This window comes from Talaromyces marneffei, chromosome 1 (assembly GCF_009556855.1).
Source record: "Talaromyces marneffei chromosome 1, complete sequence".
In the NCBI taxonomy this organism is placed as follows: domain Eukaryota; kingdom Fungi; phylum Ascomycota; class Eurotiomycetes; order Eurotiales; family Trichocomaceae; genus Talaromyces; species Talaromyces marneffei.
In genome coordinates, this window is record NC_072348.1 from 5,544,810 (window position 1) to 5,570,180 (window position 25,371).

At 48.2% G+C, this 25,371-nt stretch overlaps 12 protein-coding genes across 12 annotated transcripts; 6 read left to right on the plus strand and 6 right to left on the minus strand.

Annotated features, from left to right (window-relative positions):
- Positions 1-342: 342 nt before the first annotated feature.
- Positions 343-1,441, minus strand: EYB26_002031 (uncharacterized protein; the record flags this gene model as incomplete). Its single annotated transcript, XM_054261339.1, has 3 exons — positions 343-1,135; positions 1,193-1,242; positions 1,301-1,441. The coding sequence occupies 3 exons, from the start codon at positions 1,439-1,441 to the stop codon at positions 343-345; spliced, it is 984 nt and encodes a 327-aa protein (XP_054117314.1).
- Positions 1,442-1,783: 342 nt separating this feature from the next.
- EYB26_002032 (uncharacterized protein) lies at positions 1,784-3,005 on the plus strand (the record flags this gene model as incomplete). Its single annotated transcript, XM_054261340.1, has 3 exons — positions 1,784-2,022; positions 2,082-2,637; positions 2,694-3,005. 3 exons carry the CDS (start codon positions 1,784-1,786, stop codon positions 3,003-3,005), a joined length of 1,107 nt encoding a protein of 368 aa, XP_054117315.1.
- A 694-nt stretch (positions 3,006-3,699) lies between these two features.
- Positions 3,700-6,555, plus strand: EYB26_002033 (uncharacterized protein; the record flags this gene model as incomplete). Its single annotated transcript, XM_054261341.1, has 1 exon — positions 3,700-6,555. One exon carries the CDS (start codon positions 3,700-3,702, stop codon positions 6,553-6,555), a length of 2,856 nt encoding a protein of 951 aa, XP_054117316.1.
- A 280-nt stretch (positions 6,556-6,835) lies between these two features.
- EYB26_002034 (uncharacterized protein) lies at positions 6,836-8,086 on the minus strand (the record flags this gene model as incomplete). Its single annotated transcript, XM_054261342.1, has 5 exons — positions 6,836-6,993; positions 7,059-7,469; positions 7,519-7,640; positions 7,698-7,934; positions 7,998-8,086. The coding sequence occupies 5 exons, from the start codon at positions 8,084-8,086 to the stop codon at positions 6,836-6,838; spliced, it is 1,017 nt and encodes a 338-aa protein (XP_054117317.1).
- An 821-nt stretch (positions 8,087-8,907) lies between these two features.
- EYB26_002035 (uncharacterized protein) lies at positions 8,908-10,274 on the plus strand (the record flags this gene model as incomplete). The annotated part of the gene is made up of 3 exons (XM_054261343.1): positions 8,908-9,069; positions 9,135-9,349; positions 9,422-10,274. The coding sequence occupies 3 exons, from the start codon at positions 8,908-8,910 to the stop codon at positions 10,272-10,274; spliced, it is 1,230 nt and encodes a 409-aa protein (XP_054117318.1).
- Positions 10,275-11,099: 825 nt separating this feature from the next.
- On the minus strand, positions 11,100-12,835 carry EYB26_002036 (uncharacterized protein; the record flags this gene model as incomplete). The annotated part of the gene is made up of 2 exons (XM_054261344.1): positions 11,100-12,407; positions 12,461-12,835. The coding sequence occupies 2 exons, from the start codon at positions 12,833-12,835 to the stop codon at positions 11,100-11,102; spliced, it is 1,683 nt and encodes a 560-aa protein (XP_054117319.1).
- A 257-nt stretch (positions 12,836-13,092) lies between these two features.
- On the plus strand, positions 13,093-14,477 carry EYB26_002037 (uncharacterized protein; the record flags this gene model as incomplete). Its single annotated transcript, XM_054261345.1, has 5 exons — positions 13,093-13,119; positions 13,178-13,255; positions 13,325-13,377; positions 13,494-13,975; positions 14,035-14,477. The coding sequence occupies 5 exons, from the start codon at positions 13,093-13,095 to the stop codon at positions 14,475-14,477; spliced, it is 1,083 nt and encodes a 360-aa protein (XP_054117320.1).
- A 272-nt stretch (positions 14,478-14,749) lies between these two features.
- On the minus strand, positions 14,750-15,951 carry EYB26_002038 (uncharacterized protein; the record flags this gene model as incomplete). The annotated part of the gene is made up of 3 exons (XM_054261346.1): positions 14,750-15,551; positions 15,615-15,870; positions 15,942-15,951. The coding sequence occupies 3 exons, from the start codon at positions 15,949-15,951 to the stop codon at positions 14,750-14,752; spliced, it is 1,068 nt and encodes a 355-aa protein (XP_054117321.1).
- A 274-nt stretch (positions 15,952-16,225) lies between these two features.
- EYB26_002039 (uncharacterized protein) lies at positions 16,226-17,384 on the plus strand (the record flags this gene model as incomplete). Its single annotated transcript, XM_054261347.1, has 3 exons — positions 16,226-16,514; positions 16,574-16,674; positions 16,734-17,384. 3 exons carry the CDS (start codon positions 16,226-16,228, stop codon positions 17,382-17,384), a joined length of 1,041 nt encoding a protein of 346 aa, XP_054117322.1.
- A 93-nt stretch (positions 17,385-17,477) lies between these two features.
- Positions 17,478-18,174, minus strand: EYB26_002040 (uncharacterized protein; the record flags this gene model as incomplete). The annotated part of the gene is made up of 2 exons (XM_054261348.1): positions 17,478-17,857; positions 17,928-18,174. The coding sequence occupies 2 exons, from the start codon at positions 18,172-18,174 to the stop codon at positions 17,478-17,480; spliced, it is 627 nt and encodes a 208-aa protein (XP_054117323.1).
- Positions 18,175-18,622: 448 nt separating this feature from the next.
- Positions 18,623-21,482, minus strand: EYB26_002041 (uncharacterized protein; the record flags this gene model as incomplete). Its single annotated transcript, XM_054261349.1, has 7 exons — positions 18,623-19,056; positions 19,108-20,203; positions 20,263-20,452; positions 20,511-20,627; positions 20,681-20,829; positions 20,908-20,936; positions 21,449-21,482. 7 exons carry the CDS (start codon positions 21,480-21,482, stop codon positions 18,623-18,625), a joined length of 2,049 nt encoding a protein of 682 aa, XP_054117324.1.
- Positions 21,483-23,804: 2,322 nt separating this feature from the next.
- On the plus strand, positions 23,805-25,314 carry EYB26_002042 (uncharacterized protein; the record flags this gene model as incomplete). Its single annotated transcript, XM_054261350.1, has 2 exons — positions 23,805-24,245; positions 24,301-25,314. 2 exons carry the CDS (start codon positions 23,805-23,807, stop codon positions 25,312-25,314), a joined length of 1,455 nt encoding a protein of 484 aa, XP_054117325.1.
- Between the last annotated feature and the right edge of the window lie 57 nt (positions 25,315-25,371).

Consider the following 25,371-nt stretch of genomic DNA (forward strand, 5'->3'; position numbering starts at 1 on the left):
CTAGTAAATTGCAAGATAGAAACGTGAAATCGTGTATTGAGGTGAATTGAAGCTACTGGAAGAGATCGAAAGAAACGATGCTTTTGGCTGGAGCGATTCGAGCGAGAAATTTCCAGAATGCCAAGACTTGGACGGTAAGGCTACAAGGCATCCATCCGTTCCCCGAAATCAAAACCGAGGCTTACCGATGTCTTTACATTTACTTCTACTACGTAGTTACAAATTGACTGAAATAATAGATAGAACCGGGTATATTTCAGATGCGCGAAGCAACACATCGAGGTAATATCATAACGCCAGTACCGCCGACCAAAGGCGAAATATTCATACAGATACATCTGCTCACCACCTTCGACCTCCACCCCGTCCGCGTCCTCCACCGTAGCCTCCCTGTTGATTATAACCTCCATAGCCCATCTGCTGCTGGTTGCCTTGAGCGGGGTATCCCTGGTTCTGTTGACCACCTCCCGGTTGTCCCCCACCCATCATGGCCTGCATATGTTGCATAAAATTCATCGGATCCATTGCCGACGGATCAAGACCCTGAGCCATCATATTCGCAAGCATTCCCTGCATCATATCTGGCGACATATCCGGCATTCCGGGCATGGCAGGCATACCTGCCATACCTGCAGCAGGAGGAGCGGCTTGAGCGGGCGGAGCTGGTGTTGGAGTAGGCGCAACTGGCATTCCGGGCATTCCTCCCATCGACATGAACGCCTGCATTTCATCCAGTTGTTTCTTCTGATCCGTGACTTCGTTGCGTAGTTGTTGTTGCTTGAGACAGTAGCTCGCCCATGTAAACTCATCAAAACCGTAGTTGAAGAAATCCGTAATATCTGAACCGGGCCGCCTCCATGGCTTGTCATCTTCTGTGGGGAAATCAGTATCTAGATCTGTTGAAGTGATAGGTTTGCCTGTGGTGGGATGTATGGGATTTCCGTTCACGTCGATCGTAGATGTGTGTATGGCTGGGTAGTCTGTGCCAGGCTTCAAGGTCGCTACCGGTCTGCCTTGAATAGGCGCGGGTGTAGTGCTCTCAGCCTTTAGGGGAACTGTTGGTGTTGACGGTTTGATATCGACTGAGACGAATCGCTGGTTTTCACCGGCTAAAGCTGCATGTCGTGGATGTGCACTTTCAAGGCACAAATCAGTAAATCATCAAAGAATTGAGGGAGTCAATTAAACTTACAGACTTTGACCTGCATCTGCAGGAGCTTCTGTAATAATATTGAAATCGTCCTAAATGACTGTGAGCTTTATTCATGCGTCAAGACTCCCTGTAAGAGGTGCAATTTACATCATCGTCCTCTTCCTCCTCTTCAAACTCGTACGAGTCTCCAGTTTTCGTGTCTTCCGTGCTCTGGTTATAGTTGTTGTGCTCCTGCTGAGGCGGAAAGGAGTCGGCGGGGTCGTAGAGATCGTCATCGTCTTCCTCCATCTTGGATGATTGTGATGGTTGTGATTGAAGCTGCAGTTGTTGGTGCAATTTAATCCAGCCTGGTGAGCTAGGTAGCGGGAGCGGAAGCTTTGAGCACTTAGTTTTGCCCCAGATCTTAGCGTCGAAAAGCTTCAACCAACTCACGGACAAGAATCTAATAGATAATTCCTGATACTTCAGGATTGTATATCATTGTTTCGTTACTTTTGTTTTTCGAAGCTCTTCTCTATCCCTCCGAAGTCACGTGGTTACATGAATTCCTTGGCGTCGCAGAGCGCATAGATTTGACATTCTTTGTACCGTGAGCAGTTCGCCATCAGACAATTTTGACAATCCCAAATCATGTCAACCGAACCGCCAAGTCGAACATCGACTCCTCGATCATTCACAGGCCAGTCAGCCTCAGCGGAGGACTTACTCAAATCACAAACAGTCGGCCTAGTCCATCTTTCGGAATTTCGCAAACGGCGAGCAGAGGTTCTTGAACAAAAAGAGCGCGAAGCGCATGACAAGTCGTTGGGACGATTCACACCGGGCACTTCGAGAACAGGAACTCCCTCTCAAGGCGATCCGACAGACGGGTATGTTCAAATTTACACAGTTTAAATGTCAAGGAATATCGCTAATGGACCAAGAATAGTGCGCTGACAGCCAACCCCGTTTCCTCGGACGGTCGACCAAAGAAGAAGAAAAAGGCACTAGCGAAGAGCAAGCTGTCTTTCGGAGACGATGATGATACAAACGATACTGGAGAAGACTCCAGTGCAGCGACGCCACAGCCAACTACCAAGAAGCGGTTAGAAGGCAGTGCTGCTATACCATCGCGCAAGATCACCGCCAACCCCAATGCTCCTCCCCCGCCAAAGACACTTACGAAAGCCGCGCTTGAGGCTGAGGCGCAAGCGCGTGATGCATTACGAAAAGAGTTTCTGGCTATGCAAGAGAAGATCAAAGCTACGGAGATTATAATACCTTTTGTTTTCTACGACGGAACAAACATCCCCGCAGGGCAGGTGAAAGTCAAGAAAGGCGATCACATTTGGCTATTCCTTGACCGATGTAGGAAAGTTGGTGCCGAGCTGGGGGTAGCAGGTGCTCAAAAAAGTAGTCGTGCGAAACGTGATAACCGTCGAGAATGGGCTAGAGTCGGTGTGGACGATCTCATGCTTGTGCGAGGGGATATCATTGTACCTCATGTGAGTTTACTTCTCTAATCACTGCCGAAATTTGTGTTAATCCTGACTTGTCGCAGCACTATGAGTTCTACTACTTTATAGCCAACAAAGTACCCAGTTTTGGCAAGACTGGAGGGTTATTGTTCGATTTCTCAGCGAATGTACCTCCCGAGAAAGAGGATGAACCGGTCTCACAACCAAGTGATGAAGAGCTCGAGGGCGCCAACACCGATCCAACATTAACGAAGGTTGTGGATCGACGATGGTATGAGAAGAATAAGCACATATTTCCAGCCAGTTTATGGCGCGAATACGAGCCCGGCGAGGAGTTTCTGGAGAAGATGAAGTCTACCAGAAGAGATGCTCAGGGCAACGCATTCTTCTTTTAATGTATTAATAATGATGGAGTCCGGTGCTGGTTGGTCATTGCGATACTGCGAACATAGAATTGAATGTTGATATACGTATCAAAATTCAAAGTCCATAGATACAAGCATCCACAAATATTAGTTCGGCGAGATCTCCGAACTCATGTCTTTATCAATATGTTCGGAGTTTTAATTGCAGCATGCTCTTGCATCTATAGAAAAGGGTAAACCGCCCCCATACGACAAGGCCAATCGCATTCTGAAGCTTCTGATACCCCGGTCGTGATGGGTTTCCCTTTTGGGTGATTGGGCGGCGGGAGTGGAGGCGCGGGGATTAACCTTGGCAAGTGCAACGGGTGCCCGTCATCAATCAATTGTTAAGCTTCCTTACTACACCACCGGGCCAACAAGAACTCTCCCTCCCTCTTATACATCGACTCTACTCGATAACTTATCCTTCGCGCCTTCCATACCTGTATTAATAGTCTCTTTGCACTTTGTGCACGTCTACTGCTATTATTCCTTCAAAGAGTTATGACCAAGGGAAGACGCCTCCCAGGTGTCGGACCCCAAGTCCTGCCCAGTTCAGGCGATCACTGATGGGTTATTGGTAATCAACCTGAATACTCGCGTTAAGCTGTTAGCGATTGTGGAATCAAATCACTCTGACCGCATTATTTCCTCGTCTATTCGTCCATTCGCCTATTCGTGAGCAATGTCGGCTTTCAGCGACCCCATCCCCTCAGCCTCCGCGCAGACGATCGACAACACGATATCAAACAACATATCATATCCTCTACTATTGCTAAAAGCCCCTTGGCAAGCAATTCAACAAGTCGAAACCTTTACATTCGTTACTCTCCCACACAATGTCGCGCGTTTCACTGGTCTAGATGTCCTCTTCGGTAATGGGCTCGGACGAGAGGGTGAGCTGGCAGCTGCGGCTGCAGCCACTGGAGGAAACATAGCTGAAGGAATTGCAGAAAATATGGGTGCGGACGCCGCTTTCAACGTGACAGACTTTTTTCAAGCAATGAAGAGATTTAGTGGCTTTTTCAGTTACATGACAAGTCGGTGGTCTTTGGCTTGTTTTTCGGTTGCTCTGGTACTCAATCGTGTGACAATATATGCGTCTTCAAGGCGACATATTACTCTCCCATGGAAGAAGCGCCTTGTTCTTCGCATCATACCGATCACATTATTTCTGGCGCAGATCGTGAATTTACTACGCGCAATTAGATGCCAAACGTCTCCTGAATACCCCTCAATCCGATACGGTCATCCCGACAAGCGTTTCTCCTTTGATCATGCTGCAGGTGGTGGCTTTCTATATTCTATGAGTTCCACACTTTTGCCATGGGAGTCATATTCGGATTCTTGTAGCGCGGTAGGAATGAGTCGACAATCCAGTGGCACCGAAATTCCTCGTGGGTCATTTAATCTCCTGTGGCCAGTTTTCATTACTCTTTGCATAAGCCACTTTGTGGAGACGTTGTTGTGTGCATTGCAGGGTCGACCTGTCGTCACCGAGGCCGGGATGTCAATCTTCGAGCATTCCCTTGCATTCGCAGAGGCGGAAACCATGGTCAGCCAGTCTATCGGCCTGGGAATCTTTGGATTGACAAAGCATAGCTCAACAAGAGACGATTTGCCTTTGACGGGAGACGAAAACTCAACTCTGCACATACTCACACGCACACAAGTTCTCGAAAAGATGAACGTTACGCCTGAATTGTTGTTCATTATTCTCATCTCGTGCTGCAATAGTCTATGCTCTAACTCTCTTGACGTTTTCGGAAAACAAAGCAGATACCGACTCATAAATACAACCATATGGGGACTTTGCTACATGGGTGCTATAGCATGGGGTTTCCTTGATAACTCACCCGTCAGCGGTGATAGCGGTTTCCTTAAATTCCCTACTGTCTGCATCGTGGGATTCGTTCCCCATCTTCTCATACTGGTAGGAATCACTGTTTGCTTGGGAATATATGGGCTCGCCGTCCTTATCAGCGCCTTCAATTTACCTGCTGGCCTGCTAGAACCGTCGTCGATTTGGGAGCGCTTCTCTTTAGCCCATGATAACATGCAAGGCTCCAATCAGATCCGCAATGTACGCCTTAACATGCACGAGGATTTCTATACCTCTCTACTACGCATTGGATATGCCTCCTTGACAGCTGCGAGCGAGGCAGTCTTTCTGAATGAGGGACGTAATGTGGTAGCGCGCCGGAGAACGTGGTTAGAGGAAGACAGACTTACCGAAATTGAGAATGCTCGTCGGAGAGTAAGACCAAGGACCTTGGGCAGTGACACTTCGGCTGCTCGATGGGACAACGCAGCCAATATCAACTTTGATATTCCTCTACCACAAGCAGAAACATGGGAAAGCGGATACGGCAAGGAGCAGAAAATTGAAAAGTTGAAAAATATATATCAGTCTCATTCACAGAACAATCTTGGCGGAGTTGGAGCATTTCATGGCGCAAGCAGGGTTTATCATGGGTATGCATTTTTCAAGGGTATCTTTTATTTGATTTCTAGATGGATTGCTCTAGGCTTGGACAAGATTCTAGAACGAATGGGCATTACATCTCGACCACGGTGGATGGTCCGTCTCATTGGGACCAACAAGAAGCGAAAGACAAGCCAAGGAGAGCAACAGGCATCGTTGGACTTTTGGATTTTGACTGACGATGGCGAACTCGAGCTACCGGAAGATGACGAGTTCGACGTGGAGAAAGAAATGCGAAAGAGAGAGACTATGCTTCAATCAACGTGGGAAGATACAGACGAGACTCGATTAGACAACAAGCTCTACAATTGGTGGACGGCTGGGGGTTCTTGGGGTAATCAGGACGAAAGTGGTGAATATGTGCCTTCAGAAGATAGTTTGGATGACAATACCAGCGTGATTTCTATGCAGACCAACAATGATGAATGGGAAGATGATGATGATGACTCCGATGGCCGTCGGACCCCTACGCAGCGAGAACCGTACCCTCGCACATTTACCCGCGAAAGCACGCCACTAATGGAGACTTTGTTGGATACATCCTCTCTCGCCCGACTCCTGGACCCTCGAGATCAAGAGAGCAAGAACGAAGCTCGTATTCTCGCCGCACATCTCCTCGCCGATCGAGAAGGTCGCATCATGACCCGCAGCCGCTTCCGATGCCAGGACGAGCGCGAGCGAGCACGCGTCTTGATGCCAGCACGTTATCATGCTAGGTCTAGAGACAGAACCAGCAACAGCAACGAGAAATCCCGCCCCACAGCCGAAGAAGAAGCCGACATCCTCGAGAAACTCATCCTGACTCGCCGCCAAGACGCAGCCGCACGTATCCAAGAAGGTCAGAAAGACTCATGGGAAACGGGCGCAGCAGGCCTGGGAGACGACGGTCCTCAATGCGTAATCTGTCAGACAAGTCCTCGCTCAATCATTGCCTGGCCGTGCCGATGTCTCTGCGTCTGCGAAGATTGCAGAGTCAGTCTGGCCATGAATAACTTTGGCAGTTGCGTTACGTGTCGTCAGGAAGTCGCTGGATTTGTTAGGCTATGGGTGCCTTAGGTCTTTTATTCTTGTCTCTATACTTTTAGTCGTCGGTTTCGACGGCAAGCTTCTTGTAACGTATTTATTTGAATTGTCTTATTGTGTGAGTCTTTAGATAGACTGCGAGCCTTGATTGAGAAATCTCTTCTAGCCCCTTTTGTTACCTAGGTATTAAACGTATGATCAATGGATGTATATTCGGCTATGATGAATAAAACCGTAAGATGCCCATATATCAGAAGAGTTAAGTAAAATCAAGTTTTCCCGGCCTAGTCAAATAATAACTGGTCTGTCCTGTTCAACCGGGATTATAGCTGAAATCCCTAAAACGTCCATGGTTTGCAAAGTATTTCGGTTCATCCATCTGCTCCCGGTTCTCTCGAAAGACCTCTGGCTCCGGCTGAGCAGGAAGACGTGTCCGATGATGAGATGTCGTAGGGACGGGATTTTGGGCAACTACAGTCAGGAAAAGTAAGTACAAAGCTTGTGATATTTTTGAAGAAGTAATGATGTTTTCATACCAGAAAAAGGTAACTGAGGAGGAGGCATTGCTCCCACACGGGCCATGAAAGGATCCTCCTTACTCTTTGAGCTTGCACTGCCGCTCCGCTGATGTCGAAAGAGTCTCTCTGTGCTGTTTTTGCCGTTTCGTTTCTCCGTAGAGGACAATGCATCGAAATGTCGAGATGCAGTCATGGCTGTTTGAAGCACCAATGATCTGTTCAGTCGTGTATTGTTTGTTGCTTGAGGTAGGAACTTTAGTGTTTGAGATACAGAGTCTGATGCGGCAGTTTGTATCTGGGAACGCATCGCTCGGCTTTTGAGAAGGTTATAGAGGTTCGTCATTTGAGTATGTTTCTTACATTTCTCTTGGTAGAGGGCGATGAGCTCATCGTTTTTCTTTTGTAGTTGGTCTTGGGCCTGTTGCATATCTGGATCATTGAAGTTAGAAGTGATTAGACTTCAGTAGGATCAACTCACCGGCAAGCTTATTTTGCAGACTTGATATTTCGATATTGGCACTGTTGATCAACGTTTCTTTCTCGGTGTTCAGGCTGCCGTACTTTTCGGTGAGCCCTTTGCTCAGATATTCTTGGTAGCATCTAATTACAATGTGTGTGTCAGCCTCTCCCTTTTTCAGTCATGATGTCAAGTGGTACATTTCTTGTGTCGTTTGGTAAGCCCAGAACGAAAACGCCCTCCCAGCACATTCAATGACCGTGGTTGGATCCAGACCACTCAGCACGCTAGTTTTGTAATCTTCTGTAGGGTTGAGGATAGTTGACACAACGTCGTCCGGATTTGGCAGATTTGCTTGACATGCAGGACAGGTGCGACTTTGCTGTGTTTGTCGTGTGAGACCCAAGTTACCGGCGCAAGATAGACAAAAGATGTGCCTAGTGGATGCCATGTCATTAGTGAGCGCCTTATCAACAGGGCATGTGGAAAACGCTACGAACGAACAAGTCGTCACGACAGCTTGGTCAGTCAGAACTTTTCGGCATGTTAGGGAGTTGCAACGGAGCGAGAAATCCAATGATTGCGCCATTGACTAGAATCGGCATTTGAAGCGTCCCATCTTTGACGACGGTTGATGTTTCTTGAGGTACGCGAGCAAGGATGATGAATGGTTACAAAGGAAGGCACGACGACATGGTTCCTTCCCTGTTGGCTTAGGGCTTGTTTACCGAATAGGAAGGAGCCACTGGTGGAATGACTTGCAGATGTCACGTGCTCGGCTAGTCAGATATACTAACTTAACTAGGCAACTGCCTAGCGGATTAGTTGGCTACTTAGTTACATACTGTGTAGTACTACTTGTACTCCGTACGATGTACAGAGTAACTAACTAGTTACTCCGTTGACAGAGAATATCATCATCCACTACAGCAGCACGTGACCCGGAGCAGCATTCCAGGGGCCAGACGCCAGACTGCTGCAGAATCACATCCGGGCCAATCAACAGGGACGGATCATCCAAAACGTGACCATCTCTGTAAGTCGGCCAATGAGGTGATTGAGGTCTGGAGCGGCCCCCACCAATAATGGTTAACTTTGGGGAAACCTCTCCATCGGGTCCATCCCTATTCTCGATCCTACGTAACTAACTCTCTTAACCATCACATAAACTAGCCTACTCGACACCCTCTCTCTCCTCGATTTACCGCTCTAGCCCTAAAACTTCCTGTCAGATTGCAGCGTTTCATTCTGGCCATGCTGACACTTTCCTCATTCCACAACACATAACGGCGCATTTGCATTTCTGCAGGTGGATCCTCTTTTTGCCACTTTGTATCAACACTCCGTCGCTCGCTCGCTACTTTTTACCTCTACAAACTTCACCCACAACCGTTGTCGGATTCAACGGCCATGGCGAGCCGAATATTAGGCCAAACTATATTAGTTGGCTGTTTCCTTTTTGCTCTTTTATATTACCTCTATCAGCCTTCTGACGCACAACTGGCTCCGAAGTCTTCGCGCAGATCGTCTGGTTCAGAGTTAGTGAATGATGCTAGGAATTCCACGCTAGGGGTGGGTGAGCATCAGATTATACTAGTATTTCAATAGACTGACTTGGTTGTCCGACAATAATATAGTTCGGCGCCATCTATGTTATCAATCTTCCCCCGCGAACAGACCGTCGTGATGCTCTCGCGCTCATGTCGTCCATGACGGACTTGAAGTTAGATTATATTGAGGGCGTACTCGGCAGTGATGTTCTAGATAAAGCGCTTCCCCCGCCAGCGAGTCACACGAGTCAACGATCTGGCAACATCGGCAGCTGGAGGAGTCATCTGAACGCAATTAGAGCGTAAGCTACAATCCGGTGTCACATTCTGGCTATAAAAATGATTAGTACTAAAGGCAGCTGTGAACATCGCAGGATCGTCGAGAACAATTTAGATTCGGCACTCATTCTCGAGGATGATGCGGACTGGGATGTTCGCATCCACGATCAAATGTACGACTTTGCCGAGGGAGTTCGAGCTTTGACAATGCCACTTGCGGGCACGACGAACAATTATGCAGACCCCTCATTCGTTGACCCATCCAAGGGTGGTCAACCAGAAGAACTCATCTTTGGCCAGCTTCCAAAGACCGTGAAGCCACATATATCACCATACGGCGACGACTGGGACGTGCTATGGGTCGGACATTGCGGTACTGAAGCGCCAAATATCAACCTTGCAAACGAAGAAAAGGCAAAAAAATCGCAGTCTATACCTCGCGGTCGTGTGGTTTATTACAATGATGAGACCGTCCCTCAGAACCATCATCTACATGTGATGGAGCAGGAGCGCGACCCACGCGAGATTTTCCCTGACCACACCCGCACAACTCACCACGTCATGGGCCAGATTTGCTCTTTAGTCTATGCTGTTTCTCAACGCGGCGCTCGCCGCATTCTTTACGAAATGGGCGTAAGGAAGTTCAGTGATCCCTACGACATCATGCTACGCGACATTTGCGAAGGTGTCAACGGCCGGCCCAAGGGTGCTGTATGTCTATCCGTCGAGCCCGGTATCTTCAACCACCATCGACCCGTTGGTCCGTCCGCCTACCACAGTGATATTTCTGAACATCTCGCTCCTCCGGTTGAGGTTGCGTTCACCGAGAACATTCGATACAGTGCACGTCTAGCGCTAGAGAAATATGCTATTGGCTCGACCGAGTTGGAAGACCAATGGCCGGATAAAATTATTTCATCATCATCATCATCGTCATATGCATCATAAAAGCTTTTCCTTTTCAAGCCATGCTCAGCTTCATACCCTCACACCTTTCGAGGGACGCATCTTTTAACATATAAACTTGCTCAATTTCGCCTCACGATAAATATTCTTTTTCGTCCCTATTCAAGCCGATATCCCGGTGATTGATGCCGGCCTGCTTGATTTGCATCTCATATTCACCATCATTCCGTCAAGACTTTTCTACGACATGTTATTTCTTCTATTCTGTACAATTTGGACGCTTCAACTCATTTTGCCTATCTCAAATTCTTTCTTGATCATCAAGACTCTATACATTACTGTGTATAGTTATTTCTATATTTGGCTTTGTATTTGGGTTTCAGGAGCATGGACAGGCGCCAGGGCTTTTATTTTCTTTCTTTCTGTAAAAATGTCTTAAATGATCTTTCATCGTCTTTGGGGATGGTTTATCCTCTTCTTTGCATATAGGGGAGCCTAAATCAGATTTTGTTTTTGCTGTCGAAGTATATACACCCAAAGCACGCCGCTCTCGAGGGCAGAGAGCAAAAACCCTAACTGGGGAAACTGATTTCTTTCGATGAGGTCCACAGTATGACAACCTGGTGATTCAATGCGCGTCAAGTTTACTCGGTTTTATAATATTGGTCCTGGCCAATGCGCCATTTGTCTTCCTACGGTTTGGGGGAAGGTTACACAAGAGTACATAGTAAGATATGACCTCCTGGATAAGGTTAAGTTCACATGAACATTCGTGGTGATAATTGGTTGGGACTGACCAACAAGATGGGTTTTCATTTATGTATTCGTCTGATCTAATTGTAATCCTAATCCCTGTCCGAATCCAGCCTACAAGCGAAACATCTCACTTCGACTGCCAATTCCGTCAAAGACACAAGTATTATCCAGCGGGATATACTGTCTCGTCAACACTTTCAGCGCTTCCTGCGAGACCAATCCGCCCGTAAGAGAGGAGATGTTGTGTAATTCACCACCTTCGGTACGACGGAGCTCCTTTGCTGCGTTCGTCACGCTTTCACGGATCGATTCTTCATCCTCAAGGAAGCTCTTGTCGTCTTCCGCGATGGTGGTTATTAGTCGGTCGAGAGTTTCGTCCCATGTCGCATCATCGTCTAGTGCTGTTGCGGGTAATCGTCCATTTTGAATTCCGTCAACAATGACATCTAGGGCTTCGAAAGCCACGTAAACGGAGATCACGGATTCCGGGTTCCCAAATCCGAATCGGATAGCTTTAAGAGTTTGGCTGGCATCGATGGTGATGTGCGGTATTCGGCGTCCGTGAATCACTTTAACATGTGATGCATTCTTGCAAAAGACCTCGACTTCTTTCTCTGCAACTGGTACAGTTCGTGAACCCAGCTGCGCTTCTAGAGTACGAACGGTCTCTAGAACTTCCTTAACATCCCGACTTGCTTTGCTTTTGTAAATATTCTGCAAGGAAATATAGTCTGCTGATTTGGCTTTCATATCAGGCACGGATCCAGGCAGTGGGAGAACAGCGTGTTTCGCGTAGAACTCTTTCAATGCAGCGGCAATGATCCAGAAATTGTCCGAGTCTGACCGTAAGTTTTTGCATTGTTCCATATCGAATATCTCGCGAATATTACTTCGCAATGACCAAGGATTGATGCTTTTGAGAATAGCACCCACAGCTTCATCAAAGTTCTCTTCTCCGCCTTCTGCGGTGTTGGTTCTTGCTCCGGCTCCAACGAACTCTCTGAATGCAGTCTTTTCCTTGTAATTTTCCGGTGCTTTTCCATCATGTTCAGACTTCCATTTCTCTAGGTAATGTAATAATATAAGGATATAAGGCACGTGGCCGTGGTCGTGGTCATCGAGTGCGTCAAGATCTGTAATTGCTGAGCCTGCAGCTTGTAGCTCGGGCCATGGGTTGAGTAGTCGTAAATCTTGTGTAGATTCAGGGTCTGGGTGTGTTTCAACGATGGGAAATTCGGAGGGAAGTTGTAGTGAGAAGGAGGAGTAGAAGCCAACAGAGTGTGTGTAAATTAACGGAACGCCTAGTTGGTCGGCGGAGAGGGAGAGCGCATCGAGAGAGGATCGTTTTATAGGGCCCGATACCAGTATGAGTTTATAGGCGGAGAGAAAATTGGGTTGTTGTAGAAGTTCTGAGATTGACTACAGAGGTCAGCTTCGCAGTTTCAAGATAGAACGTTCAAGATGGGAGGCACCTCAGCTTTGTAGTCTCCGTCCACATCAGGATTCAGCTCCTTGAGATATGCGCATGTCTCCTGAGCTCGCGATTTTCCCAGACTGCTCTCCTCGAGAAAGAAATTCACACCGAGATCGGTCTCTGTAACGATAGCGGGATCGACGATGGTAAAGCCTCCCACTCCAGGCAGAACTAAGTTTTTGAGTGTTTCAACGCCAGCGACGCCGCCTACTGGTGTGTTTTGTTCATCGATCGGACCATCAGAATTTACAAGCAACACGCGCGACTGCTCGAGTGCTTGTTGTCCACTCGCTGCCCATAAACGTAGCTGTCGGTCGTACTTTCGCTCCTTCGAGGAAGGCCCCACTAGAGCGATGGGGAACGCGTCTGTCATGCTGATGTCTTGGTCTTGTATTAGTAATAATATAACGAGATAATTTATTAAAACAGCGAAAGCTTTGACTGTGGCCAGTCGCACTGTCTGAAGCAGAGGTAGCTGTGTTTGTCAGCTTGTTGATAGTTGATCACTGGTAAGTTAGTTGATTGTTGATAGGCATACTAGCAACACCGATAGGAAAGCACTAACCCAGTGCGGAGTAGCTGCCGGGCTGCCCCTCCAAGGCTGTCAGCTAGCACGCCGTAGCCAGGCCAATGAACGTCCCTGCACGATTTCCTCCGGTGTCTCCGGCGGTCCCCCGCCATCTACTCAGGCCCGTGGACATCGCCTTTAGTCAAGCAAATATTAACAACATTACCACCACCTCACTCCGCGGGGTTCTATTTGCTTATTCCGGAGTACTATCTGCCGAATTGTGTATATATTTCTCTCTCTCTCGCTCGTGATGTTGACGTTGATCTATGTATCTAATTACTTTGTGCACAGGACTTTATGAAACCATTCCTTCGGCTGCTTTCCGCCTCAAGACAATTTTCGACGTGAGTGTAATACTACTCCAATCTAGATCATGCTGCACAAAAAACTCGCTCTTTCAGCCAACTGATACATGCGCCAATGCCTCGGGATACAATATCTGACTAACGGGGATTAATAGACTGTACCGGACCACCTGCGTCTCGAAATCCCATTCTCTCGCGATACCTATTAGACCTACTTATACATCCCCCTTCGCATTTCCAATCGCCCGCTCACAGCACTCCATGGCCAGCATCGAAGCATCCAAGCGGGCCGCCGCCAAAGCCGCCGTCCAAAACCACTACCCTCTCAACGCAAAATGGGTCGGCATCGGTAGCGGCACAACAATCGTCTACGTCGTGGAGGCGATCAAAGAATTGGGGATCGACACAACTCTGACCAGATTTGTGCCTACGGGTTATCAATCGAAACACCTCATCACAAAAGCCGGATTGACAGCCGTGGAGTTTGACGGTATTCCAGAGGGGACTGTACTTGATGTCGCGTTCGATGGTGCGGACGAGGTGGATGACGATTTGAATTGTATCAAGGGTGGGGGTGCTTGTCTCTTCCAGGAGAAGATTGTTGCTTTGCAGGCAAAGGAATTCATCTGCGTCGCTGGTACGTATCCAATTGCCCAGAATAAATCAACTTATAGGCTCATTTGCGGTATCAAACAGACTCTAGAAAGCTCCAAACCCGTCTCTTGACCAATTGGAAATACATCCCCATCGAAGTCGCGCCTATAGCCGCAAACCGGGTAATCCGCAAACTGACCGAAATGGGCAGCATCCAACCAGCTATTCGTCTCAATGCCGTCGCCAAAGAAGGTCCCCTCAAGACAGACCAGGGCTTCTACATTGTCGACGCCCCCTTCCTCCCTCTTTTGACTCCATCGGACGTCAAAGCCGGCAAGGGTGGCAGTGGTACTGGCGGTATCTGGGAAGTTGAGACTCTTGCGACAAAGATCAAGGCTATTCCCGGTGTTTTGGAAGTCGGTATTTTCTGTGGAGTTACCGGTCCTCAGGCCCAGGCTTTGGGGTCTATTGGTGGGCAGAAGCCTGTTGCTGCATACTTCGGTATGCCAGATGGCTCGGTGACTGTTCGGAAGGCTGCCGAGTAGGTCTTTTACAGTTGAATTTCTTTTGCTTGTTGTCAATACCCGTTTTTTTCTACTATCTTCTCGTGTCCAAAACAAGAAACATCAATCGGTATATAGAGGCTGGCTAGTTCAGGAAAGATGATCTGTTTTCGTGATCATCTAGAGTAGTAAACAAAATGTACGATCTATACATACAACAATGCAAGACGCCATACTTTTGAGAAATCATAAAGGAAATTCGCCGGCCCGCCATAGATATTAGAACACCCATAATTATTCAATTGCACTGTAACTTATTTAGCCCCCTTGCCCTTAGCCTCAGTATCGCCGAGCTCACGAACGAATATCTGAACCGTGCCAGGCTCGATATCATCCTTCCCATCCTCAAACCCAGGACTAACGGCAATCGCAAGGTACTGTCCATTCGAACTAAAACTGAGCGCGGCCACACTCGCCGGGTATTTCTGATACTGTCGAATTCTCCTTTTCGCGATTCCGTCCCATAAAGCAACCACGCCGTCGCCTCCACCGGAAGCAAACGTGCCATAAACAGGGTGGAACGAGAGCGCATTAACGGGATAGACAACATCGACGTCATCAACAGTCTGTCTATGACATTTGAATGCATATTTGCGCGCTTGTGATTCTGGAGATGGGTCAAACCATTCCACAGCGACTCGGCCCTCGATACTCGACGACGCATATCCAGCATCGTCAGGCATGCATGCAACTGCCCTCGTCATGAATTTGAGACTGCTTTCTCGTCGCTGCCATGGTTCAATTTCGACTTTGTTGACTGATGGGGGTTGGAAATCGGCTTGGTCTGTTATAAGGGCGAGGGATTTGAGGTCGTAGATGTGTAGTGCTCGGGAAGCCATGGCCACGAGGAGCTTTGTGGGACTGAGCGAAAGAGAGAACGGTTTGGAGGGCAGCGGGATCACTGCTGGTGTGGAATCGGAGTTGAGACGGTGGACGTGCAGGGTTGAGTCCCATGATGCACTGATTACGATGGAGTGTTCTTTGCTGTATACCACGGATTTGACGCCGGCCTCGTGGCTGGAAAGGACTGTTTGGGTGGAGGTGTTTACATCAATTCTTTATCGTCAGCATACCATTCAAATCAATAATAAGTAATTATTCTGGGTTTTGTGAGCTTACTTCCTGACGTTCCAATCCAGCCCAGCTGTGATGATCTCATCCTCATTGGCACCAAAACAAACATCTAGTACCGGCGCTCGGTGTTCGAATTTGTGTAGTAGTTTCCCCGTACCAACTGCACCATTCTCGTCGCGCAAGTCATACAAATAAACGTTCTTATCCCATGAAGAGACGACTATTCTGGTAGAATCTGGTTCGGTAGAGAATTTGAGTGCGGAGATCGCATCTGTTGGTGGGGATGCGACGGTGAATTGATCTGAATTTTGGACAAAGGTTAGTTATCTGAGCTTTTCTAAGATATTGTGCAGTTCAAGTGGGGGAATGTACTAGATGACATGGCGCATATGTATGGTTTATTCGTAACGTCGTGTAGTTGAGGTCTGTAAGTTGAAGGCTTGAAGCTCGTCCACGGCGATCAGTTTGCGCCAATCGAAGCTTCCATTTTGCGGGGCACTTTTCTGCCTCTTGATGCCGCCTAATATTTATCGCCTCTGACATTCATCTTACTTTTGCTCACCATTTAATCTTCGAGAAGATTTCTGTTGGTTTACTCTGTGATCGATAAAAGATCCCACGATAATACTTTTGGAAATTGTGGACGACTTAGCACCATGCCCTTCGCGCAACTCGTCATCGGGCCTCCGGGAGCGGGGAAGTCGACATACTGTAATGGAATGCATCAGTTCATGGGAGCTATAGGAAGGAAATGTTCGATCGTGAATTTGGATCCGGCGAATGATCAGACTTCATACCCGTGTGCGCTGGACGTGCGCGATCTGGTGACGCTGGAGGAGATAATGGCAGAAGACACTTTAGGGCCGAATGGCGGGGTGCTGTATGCGCTGGAAGAGCTTGAGAATAACTTTGGATGGTTAGAGGAGGGTTTGAAGGAATTAGGGGGTAATTTCAAAGCTTTCCATATACCGTCGTTACTGAAGTCTAATGAGTTTTCGTAACAGATGACTACATTCTGTTCGATTGCCCTGGTCAAGTCGAGCTATTCACACACCACTCATCACTACGAAACATCTTTTTCCGAATATCAAAGCTTGGATATCGAGTACGTCATTTGTCACTTGCATTTCGGAAGTACTTACGTCAAGAACTAACACAAAACAGTTAATAGTAATTCACCTCGTCGACTCATACAGCCTCACCCTCCCATCGATGTACATCTCCGCTTTACTCCTCTCCCTCCGCTCCATGCTCCAAATGGACCTCCCACACATCAACGTGCTCACCAAAATCGATAACTTATCAAATTACTCGCCTCTGCCATTCAACCTCGATTTCTACACCGAAGTACAAGACCTCAATTACCTCCTCCCACACCTCGAAGCCGAGACCTCACGACTATCGCACGAGAAATTCGGCGCTTTGAATCAAGCCATCATCGATCTAGTGCAGGAATTCGCGCTCGTAGCGTTTGAGACGCTTGCGGTAGAGGATAAGAAGAGTATGATGCATTTGTTACAGGTCATTGATCGCGCGAGTGGATATGCGTTTGGGCCCGCTGAAGGTGCGAATGATTCGATATGGCAGGTTGCTGTTAGACAAGGGTGGGGGGATCTAAATATTTCGGATGTGCAGGAGAGATGGCTGGATGCAAAGGATGAATACGATGAGCATGAGAGGAGAGAATTAGAAGAGGAGGCAAAGGCAAAGGAAGCGAAAGCACGTGGTCAGGATGATATGGATGATGAGATGCTGGATTTTGAGGGGATGGTGCCCGATAGTGGTACAAAAGTTATTCGGAAGTCGAAATCGTGACATGGATAATCTCATGTATATAATAGAAATTCATGCATTCAAATAGGGGTATCTCATATAACGAAACCAAACGCAGCTAACAAGGCCATAAATTCAATACTCATCATCACTCTCCTCGTCGTCATCATCAATATCCATCCCAAAAACAGCCTCATCATCCCCTACAACAGCAGCACCATCCTTTTCCCCAAACAACCCATCCAACACACCCCCATGATTCATATTCTCTCTTTTTGTCCTTCCAATCTCCCTCCTCGCTCTTCTGATCGCTTCCTCCTCCGCTTTTCGCATCGTCCCGGAGACTCTGACAACCCGAAAAACGGCATTTCTCATCGTCGTCTCCGACTTTCTCGCTGATGTAGTAGGAGGTACAGGGATCGCGTTGAGATATGTAAGTGCCGCCCAGACCAGTCTATATGCTGCGCGGGGACATCGTATAATTGCCGTTGAGGTAGCGGGTGATAAATATTTCACTGTCGCACTCATGTGTCAGAAAAGCCTCAAATAAGACAGCTCGAGAGGTGGGAGGGTAGGTAGACGTACCAATTAAATTCCCACTTGAAGCACCACCCAATTTCCCAATTCCATAATCACCAAATAACTCCGATATAGTCTCCCGTAGTAACCGTGCCAGAACGCTTGAGGTCAATGAATCTGGTGTCGGCGGGTGGAAGTAGAGGTGTGCCGGAATTGACGATGATGATGATGATGATGGTCCACGTTTATGAATTTGGGAGGGTTCGGGGTGCAGGATGTCGATTAGGAGGTAGCGGTGTTTTATGCGGACCATTTTGTCTTTCTTCTTTTATTTGGTTGTGAGTGATTCAAGGTCAATGACAAACTTGTTGATATGCTTTTTTTCGGAGGTCAATCTTAGCGGCGGAAAGACCCCCCAGCTTCTGGCCAATCACATGCTATCGAGCTACCTAGCTTCAATGCTTCGACTAGTTAAGTTATATTGACTACGTAGTTACATAAGTTATATTATTGAAAGAATCATCATTGAAACATCAATTAACCATTCTACCCAGTATTAAAATCTACGCCGTACATGCGCACCTCGTGCCGTCGCCTGTCATGTCATGTACTAAACCACATCCATGGTTCATAAGGAAGACAGTCAACAGATTTTTGACAAAAAAGAAAAACATCAAAAGGCATTAAATGCTAAAAGAGACCCGTGCCGACATCAAAACAGGTACCGAGAACGAAAAATAGAAACAAGAAACATAAACGCTTTAGATGCTGACCTCGACACGACCTTCGGCACCTGGAGCTCCCTTGGAGATGTTGGGGAGGAGGTAAGTAATGTCGTCCCAGGGGTGACGGTACAAGCCAGTACGGAGTCTCTTCTGGTCGAGGTAGTGAGCAATAAGACCAATGCTACGTCCGAGGACGAAGAGACCGTTCAAGACACCCATTCGGAGGTAGTCCTCGGCCTCTTCGGCGGAGAAAGCACCAGAGTTGCGGAGCAAGTCGACGAAGCAAACAGCAACACATCCGTCGACGTTAAGGATAAGGTTGTCCTTCTTAGAGGTTGTGACGGTCTCAACAGCAATGGCGTAGTCGAGGAGCTTGTGGGTGGGGAAGTGCTTGGTCACGTACTCCTTAACCAACTCGACACGGAGATCGGGGTTGTTACGAGACTTGACCTTGTGACCAATACCGGGAACTAGAAAAGTTAGCAATTGTTGCTTTTACAGACTACATCGGATGCACTTACTAAGTTTGTTCTCCTTGCGCATGGTGTCGACGAACTCACGAGGGCTCATGCCCTTGTCGAAAGCCTTGGTGAACTCCTCAGCGGCACCGTCAAGGGCACCACCGAAACGAGAACCGATAGTAAGAAGACCAGAGACCAAGGCACTGATCAAATCCTTACCGGCACGGGTAGTGATAATGGTGTTCATGGCACCAGAGACGGCAGGACCGTGGTCAGCAGTCAACATGAGAACCATCTCCAAGAACTTGCTGGCATAAGGAGGCAAGCGGCGACGGAACCAGAGGAGTGACATGACACCACCGATACCAATGTCCTCACGGAAGACATCAGAGATGGGCAGACCAGCATACAAAAGCTCCTGGCCACGGTCATCAGAGATGGTGGAAATGAAAGCAGCGGGCTTACGGATAAGACCCAACTCCTGGGCCCAAGAGTAGTCCATGGGGATCTTAGGGATGACGGGCTCCTTGAATGTGGCGATGGTGCCGTCAGCAACGAGCTTCTTGTAGAGGTTGTTCAAGACCTGAGGGAGCTCCTCGAATGTGTCGGGAACGTAGAAACCAGCAGCTCTCATGTGCTTGTTCTTCTCAACAGCAGTCTCGAGCTGGGAGTTAGCAGAGGCACCGGCGTGGCCGAACTGAACCTCGGTCTTGAACATGCTGGCGCAAGTACCGATGGCCCAGGCGACAATAGGCTTAGTGATAATACCATTCTTGACAGCCTCGATCACACGGTATTCCTCGACACCACCGACTTCACCGAGCAACAACAAAATCTTGCAGTCGGGATCGGCTTGGTAACGGAGAAGATGGTCAATGAAAGTGGTACCAGGGTAACGGTCACCACCAATGGCAACACCCTCGTGGACACCGTCGGCGTTCTGGCAGACAATGTTGTTCAACTCGTTGGACATACCACCAGACTTGGAGACGTATCCGACGGAACCCTTGCGGTAAAGCTTGGAGGCAACGATGTTGTCCATCATACCACCAGTGTTACCAATCTTGAACGCACCAGGCTTGATACCACCAACGGTGGCAGGTCCAATGATGGTAATACCCTTCTCCTTAGCAACAACCATGATCTCACGTGCTCTCTGTACATGTGTTAGGTTCTATTCATATCTGTTCACAGCGTCATTTCTAGGAAACGTACTCGCTCAGGGACACCCTCGGCAATGATAGCAATGGTTCTAACTTGAGGGAGCTCCATCAATTCCATGGTAGAGCTGTAGACGGATCGGGAGGAAGCGAAGTTGACGACGGTGTCGACATCGCTATGCTTGGCAAAGGCCTTTTCAACATCCTGGTAGACAGGAAGCAGAGTCTCGCTGGTTCCCCAGTACCTTTATACCGAGTTAGTACTTTTGACACAACGAAGCCTAGGAAGATGATTGCGCTCACATTTTGCTGACGAACTGACCACCGAAGGTGTAAATGATACCAGCAACGGAGGGAGTGCTACGCTTGCAGATGAAGTCGAAGTCGAGCATACCCTGCACAGCGCGGGGTTGCATACCACTGTTTCTGGTCAATTGACGCTCTAGCAATGCGTTGGATTGAGAACAACTCACTAGACGAAGCATCGTGTCTTGGGGTGGAAGAGAGTGTGTTGTTCGAGAGGGGTGAGGAGGCGAGAAGGAGGGTTGAAGCGGGTGATGTTGTCGTTGGCGGACTGAACGCCGTTGGAGGAAGCGATGGAAGGCATCTTGAGTATACTGTGCTGTTGCGTGTTAGTACCTTGAATTGAACGGGGAGCAACTGTTGTAGCAGGGCGCAAGAGGATAAGATGATGACTTACTTGCCAAAACAACCCGTCACTTTCTTGGTCTAGTGGATTAATACAGATGGACGGAAGGTGTGGTAGAGGGAGAAGGACGAGAAAACAAGAATGTACAATAACAATAAAGGCAGCACACAAAAGTCACAAGTAGTGAGAAGATGTAGATGACCAGAAAGGCAGGAGAGTCTGGTCGGAGAAGAGTAATTGAATTGATGTCGGTAGAGGGTCGATGGTCAACGATCGAAGGTGGGTAATTGTAAGGTGAGGGCGAGCTAGCCCGGCCTGAGCTGGACAAAAAAAATAAATGACGGACGGAGTAGGGCAAGCGTGGGCAGCTAGTGCGTACGGCGGGTACTAAGGTTACCAAGGAGCTGAGCACTGTCACTGTCTAGTCGGAACACCGACAGGTGTAAATAATACACAAGGAGATCCGATCTGTATTGATCGTACGAGTGTATCTGATCTGTCACTCGGCATATCTTCGAAACAGAAGACAACGCATCGGATCATTTTACAATCTGAAGCCTATATAACTTCGACTATATCTCTACATACAAACCGAATACACGAGTCAACGATTCCGCGGCCAGCATTGTCAGCGATATTGGCGGTCGATAAATTACCGCCTGTGATTGCGAATACACCGTAGAATAAGGTCCGTAATTTATCTGCAGTTGGACAAGGTTGACGATGGGGCCGGAGAACGCAGTCCGACTCCCGGACTGGCTCAACATTTTATCCCCACAACAACAAAAAGTTCCAGCGAGCTGCTTGACAAGCCACACCAGTCAAACATGATTTGGTTCTGGTGGGAACGTCGTCTCGTCTTGCGGTGTGCCCCGACCGTCAGGAGAAGGAGACGTCCATACTACGTAGTACTCCGTTGCGAGAAGTTGCGACGGTTGAACTTTTGTTGGTGCCTGGCCAACACGGAGATCATCCGGCTAGTGTATGTTGCTCAACTTCTGGGTATCAACATACTTAAACATACGAAGTAGATATCAGCATTCTAACGACTCGGGAGGTCATTGGCAGAATTGCATCCCATCTGATCAATAACAATGCAATTATAACAAGATACCAAGCTAAAATGAATGAAAACATACCACTGCTTTCTTAAAAAAGAAATGTCCAAATATGGACCCCAACCATGGAAGGCATTCTGGAACACTACTCAAAACGGGACTAGCGTGGGTTCGTCCATACAGAGTAAACTCCGCCCACCTCGGAGTTTCTCCTCCCTATGACGGTACAGACATAAGACGAGAACATCTTTGTCTTTGACTGATTCAGGTACCAGTACAAGAGTATCTTGTCAATCGGTGACCGACAGAAGATATGAGGCTGTCCGCATTAGAACCTGCATCTCATCTCCCGACAACTGGGGATTGACTAGGGTGCTTTTCTTATCGATAGTCGAGCTTATCAGCGCCCCAGTGTTTCGCCTTCAGATCATCCTACTCCGTATCCACCATCTTATCATCCTTCATACGTACTAAGTCACATACGGAGACGGAGTACTAGTACTACCTTTTGTGATGTACTTTAAATTCTACATTCTAAACATTCCATACGATTCTTTGCTCGCTTCCCGGCCCCGAAAAAGTTGTTACTGTATGCCAATTACTCCGTTCTCCGCCCCGCCATAGCTTTGGACAATGGTGAATAGGCAATATGATAGCTGTTGCTGACTGCAGAAAATCACAAGCCAGCAAGTAAGGAAAATTGTGCCGAATACATCGGCCCGTTGCGCGGCCACATTGCAGCATTCCGTCTTATCGGAGATATTGAGATTGCAGATAGTTATGACAGTACTCCAGAGGCAAGTAGAAAGCACGGCGTCTATTATCTATAATTGTCTCCGGTCGACTCCGTCGTCATAGTTAACCATCCGTCGCCGTTGGTGTCTTCACAGCTGTCGTTTAATTCATATAGTTGACGTGCAGCCCGAGGGGGCCGAGCTAAGTTTGTTTGAGATCGGGTGCGGACTCCGATTCAAGTCTACAGTCTCAACGGCCTCGCAAGACTCGCAACTATTACGTTCTGATATTTTCATCGTAGACCCCATACTATCAATTAGGGGTGGTATTCACCCCACGAATATTATTCGTAACGAGGGAGAAAAAATGCAGTGACCTAAGAGGCCCATACTGATGATTACTCAGTAGCACTCAGTACGTACGGTGAAGGAGTTTATATACTATTTGCTAGATGAGTCCCACTAGTGAGTGGCTCGGCCGGGGTTGGGGACGTGTGGATCCCGGTCTAGCTGCGATGCTCCACCGCCCCTTCCTCGTCTCTGCTCGCTCAACGAAAGTTTACCTGTCCGCGGTATTACTACGTAGATGACCCAGTATTACGTCGGGCGTATTAAATCCAGGCTCACTTTCGGCAGATTCTTTGTTTATTGCCGTACGACAGCTCCCCAGCTGGGCCCCAACCCAGTAACGCCGAAACAAAAACAGCGACAATACACCCGAATACGCTTACCATACAGACCCAAAAAAACCTTGAGAGGGAAAGAGCTGGGCCACTAGCTCTTGCCCAATGCCAGCCCGGGCCTAGCGCGTTCCGGTCCCGATGTATCACTCTCTCTGCTCACAGACAATAATTTTTGGGGCCCTCACCTGGACTGACACTTTGTTGTTTGATTGCTCACTCACCACCTTCTATCCATCCCCTCTTGACTTGCTTCATCTTCCCCAATTCCTCAATTTCCAGTTCTCAATTCACTCTATACCCTTCTTTTTCCTTGTGAATTTGTTGTTGCGCTACATCACCGCACCCGCAACTAATAGATCTTCATTCTGTGTCTGCGATTCAGCCGTCACACAACTTCTTCTCATTCTTAACCAGTCAATCAATTGATTGAGACTCCTTGACGCCGTCACGCAAACCACATCTTCAACCACACAATGTCCGCCAAATCTATTTTCGAGGCCGATGGAAAGGCCATCCTCAACTACCATCTCACTCGCGCTCCCGTCATCAAGCCCACCCCGCTTCCTCGCGCTGCTACTCACAACCCTCCTCCCAAGCTCGCTTCCCTCTATTTCCCTGAGGATGCCGACGTCAATGGAATCCTCGACCAGGCCGAGGCCACATACCCTTGGTTGCTCGCCAAAGACGCCAGATTCGTCGCTAAGCCAGATCAGTTGATCAAGCGTCGAGGCAAGAGCGGTCTCCTCGCCCTCAACAAGACCTGGGCCGAGGCTCGTGCTTGGATTGCAGAACGCGCTGGCAAGGAGCAACAGGTTGAGCACATCAAGGGTTACCTCCGCCAATTCTTGGTCGAGCCATTTGTTCCTCACCCTCAAGATACCGAATACTACATTAACATCAACTCTGTGCGAGAGGTATGCACTTTGCGACCCTCCAAATTGGATGAAATCAAAAGCTAATGAAAGATAGGGTGACTGGATTCTCTTCACTCACGAAGGTGGTGTCGACGTCGGTGATGTCGATGCCAAGGCTGAGAAGATCTTGATCCCCGTTAACCTCAAAAACTTCCCCTCCAACGAAGAGATTGCAGCTACTTTGTTGAAGAAGGTGCCTTCTGGCATTCACAATGTCTTGGTTGACTTCATCTCTCGTCTGTACGCTGTCTACGTTGACTGCCAATTCACTTACCTCGAGATCAACCCTCTCGTCGTTATCCCCAACACCACTGCCACCTCTGCCGAGGTTCACTTCCTCGACTTGGCTGCCAAGCTCGACCAGACTGCTGAGTTCGAGTGTGGTACCAAGTGGGCTATTGCTCGCAGCCCTGCTGCTCTTGGTTTGCCTGCTCCCAGGGGTGACGGCAAGGTTAACGTTGATGCTGGTCCCCCAATGGAATTCCCCGCTCCTTTCGGTCGTGAACTCAGCAAGGAGGAGAAATTCATCTCTGACATGGACGCCAAGACTGGTGCTTCCCTCAAGTTGACTGTCCTGAATGCCAATGGCCGTATCTGGACCTTGGTCGCTGGTGGTGGTGCCTCCGTCGTCTACGCCGATGCTATTGCATCTGCTGGTTTCGTTAGCGAGCTGGCCAACTACGGTGAATACTCTGGTGCTCCCACTGAGACTCAGACTTTCAACTACGCCCGCACAGTCTTGGACCTGATGCTTCGCGCTCCTCAACGCCCCGAAGGAAAGGTTCTCTTCATCGGTGGTGGTATTGCCAACTTCACCAACGTTGCTTCGACCTTCAAGGGCGTGATTCGCGCTCTCCGGGAGGTCGCTTCCACCCTCAACGAGCACAAGGTCCAGATCTGGGTTCGTCGTGCTGGTCCTAACTACCAAGAAGGTCTTAAGAATATCAAGGCTGTTGGTGAGGAATTGGGACTTGACATGCACGTTTACGGACCTGATATGCACGTCAGTGGTATTGTTCCTCTTGCCTTGAGCGGCAAGACGACCGATATCAAGGAATTCGGTGCTTAGATTATAAAACGTTAATTGAACAGTTTTGATTATTTATTTATTTTGTTGCGATGTACT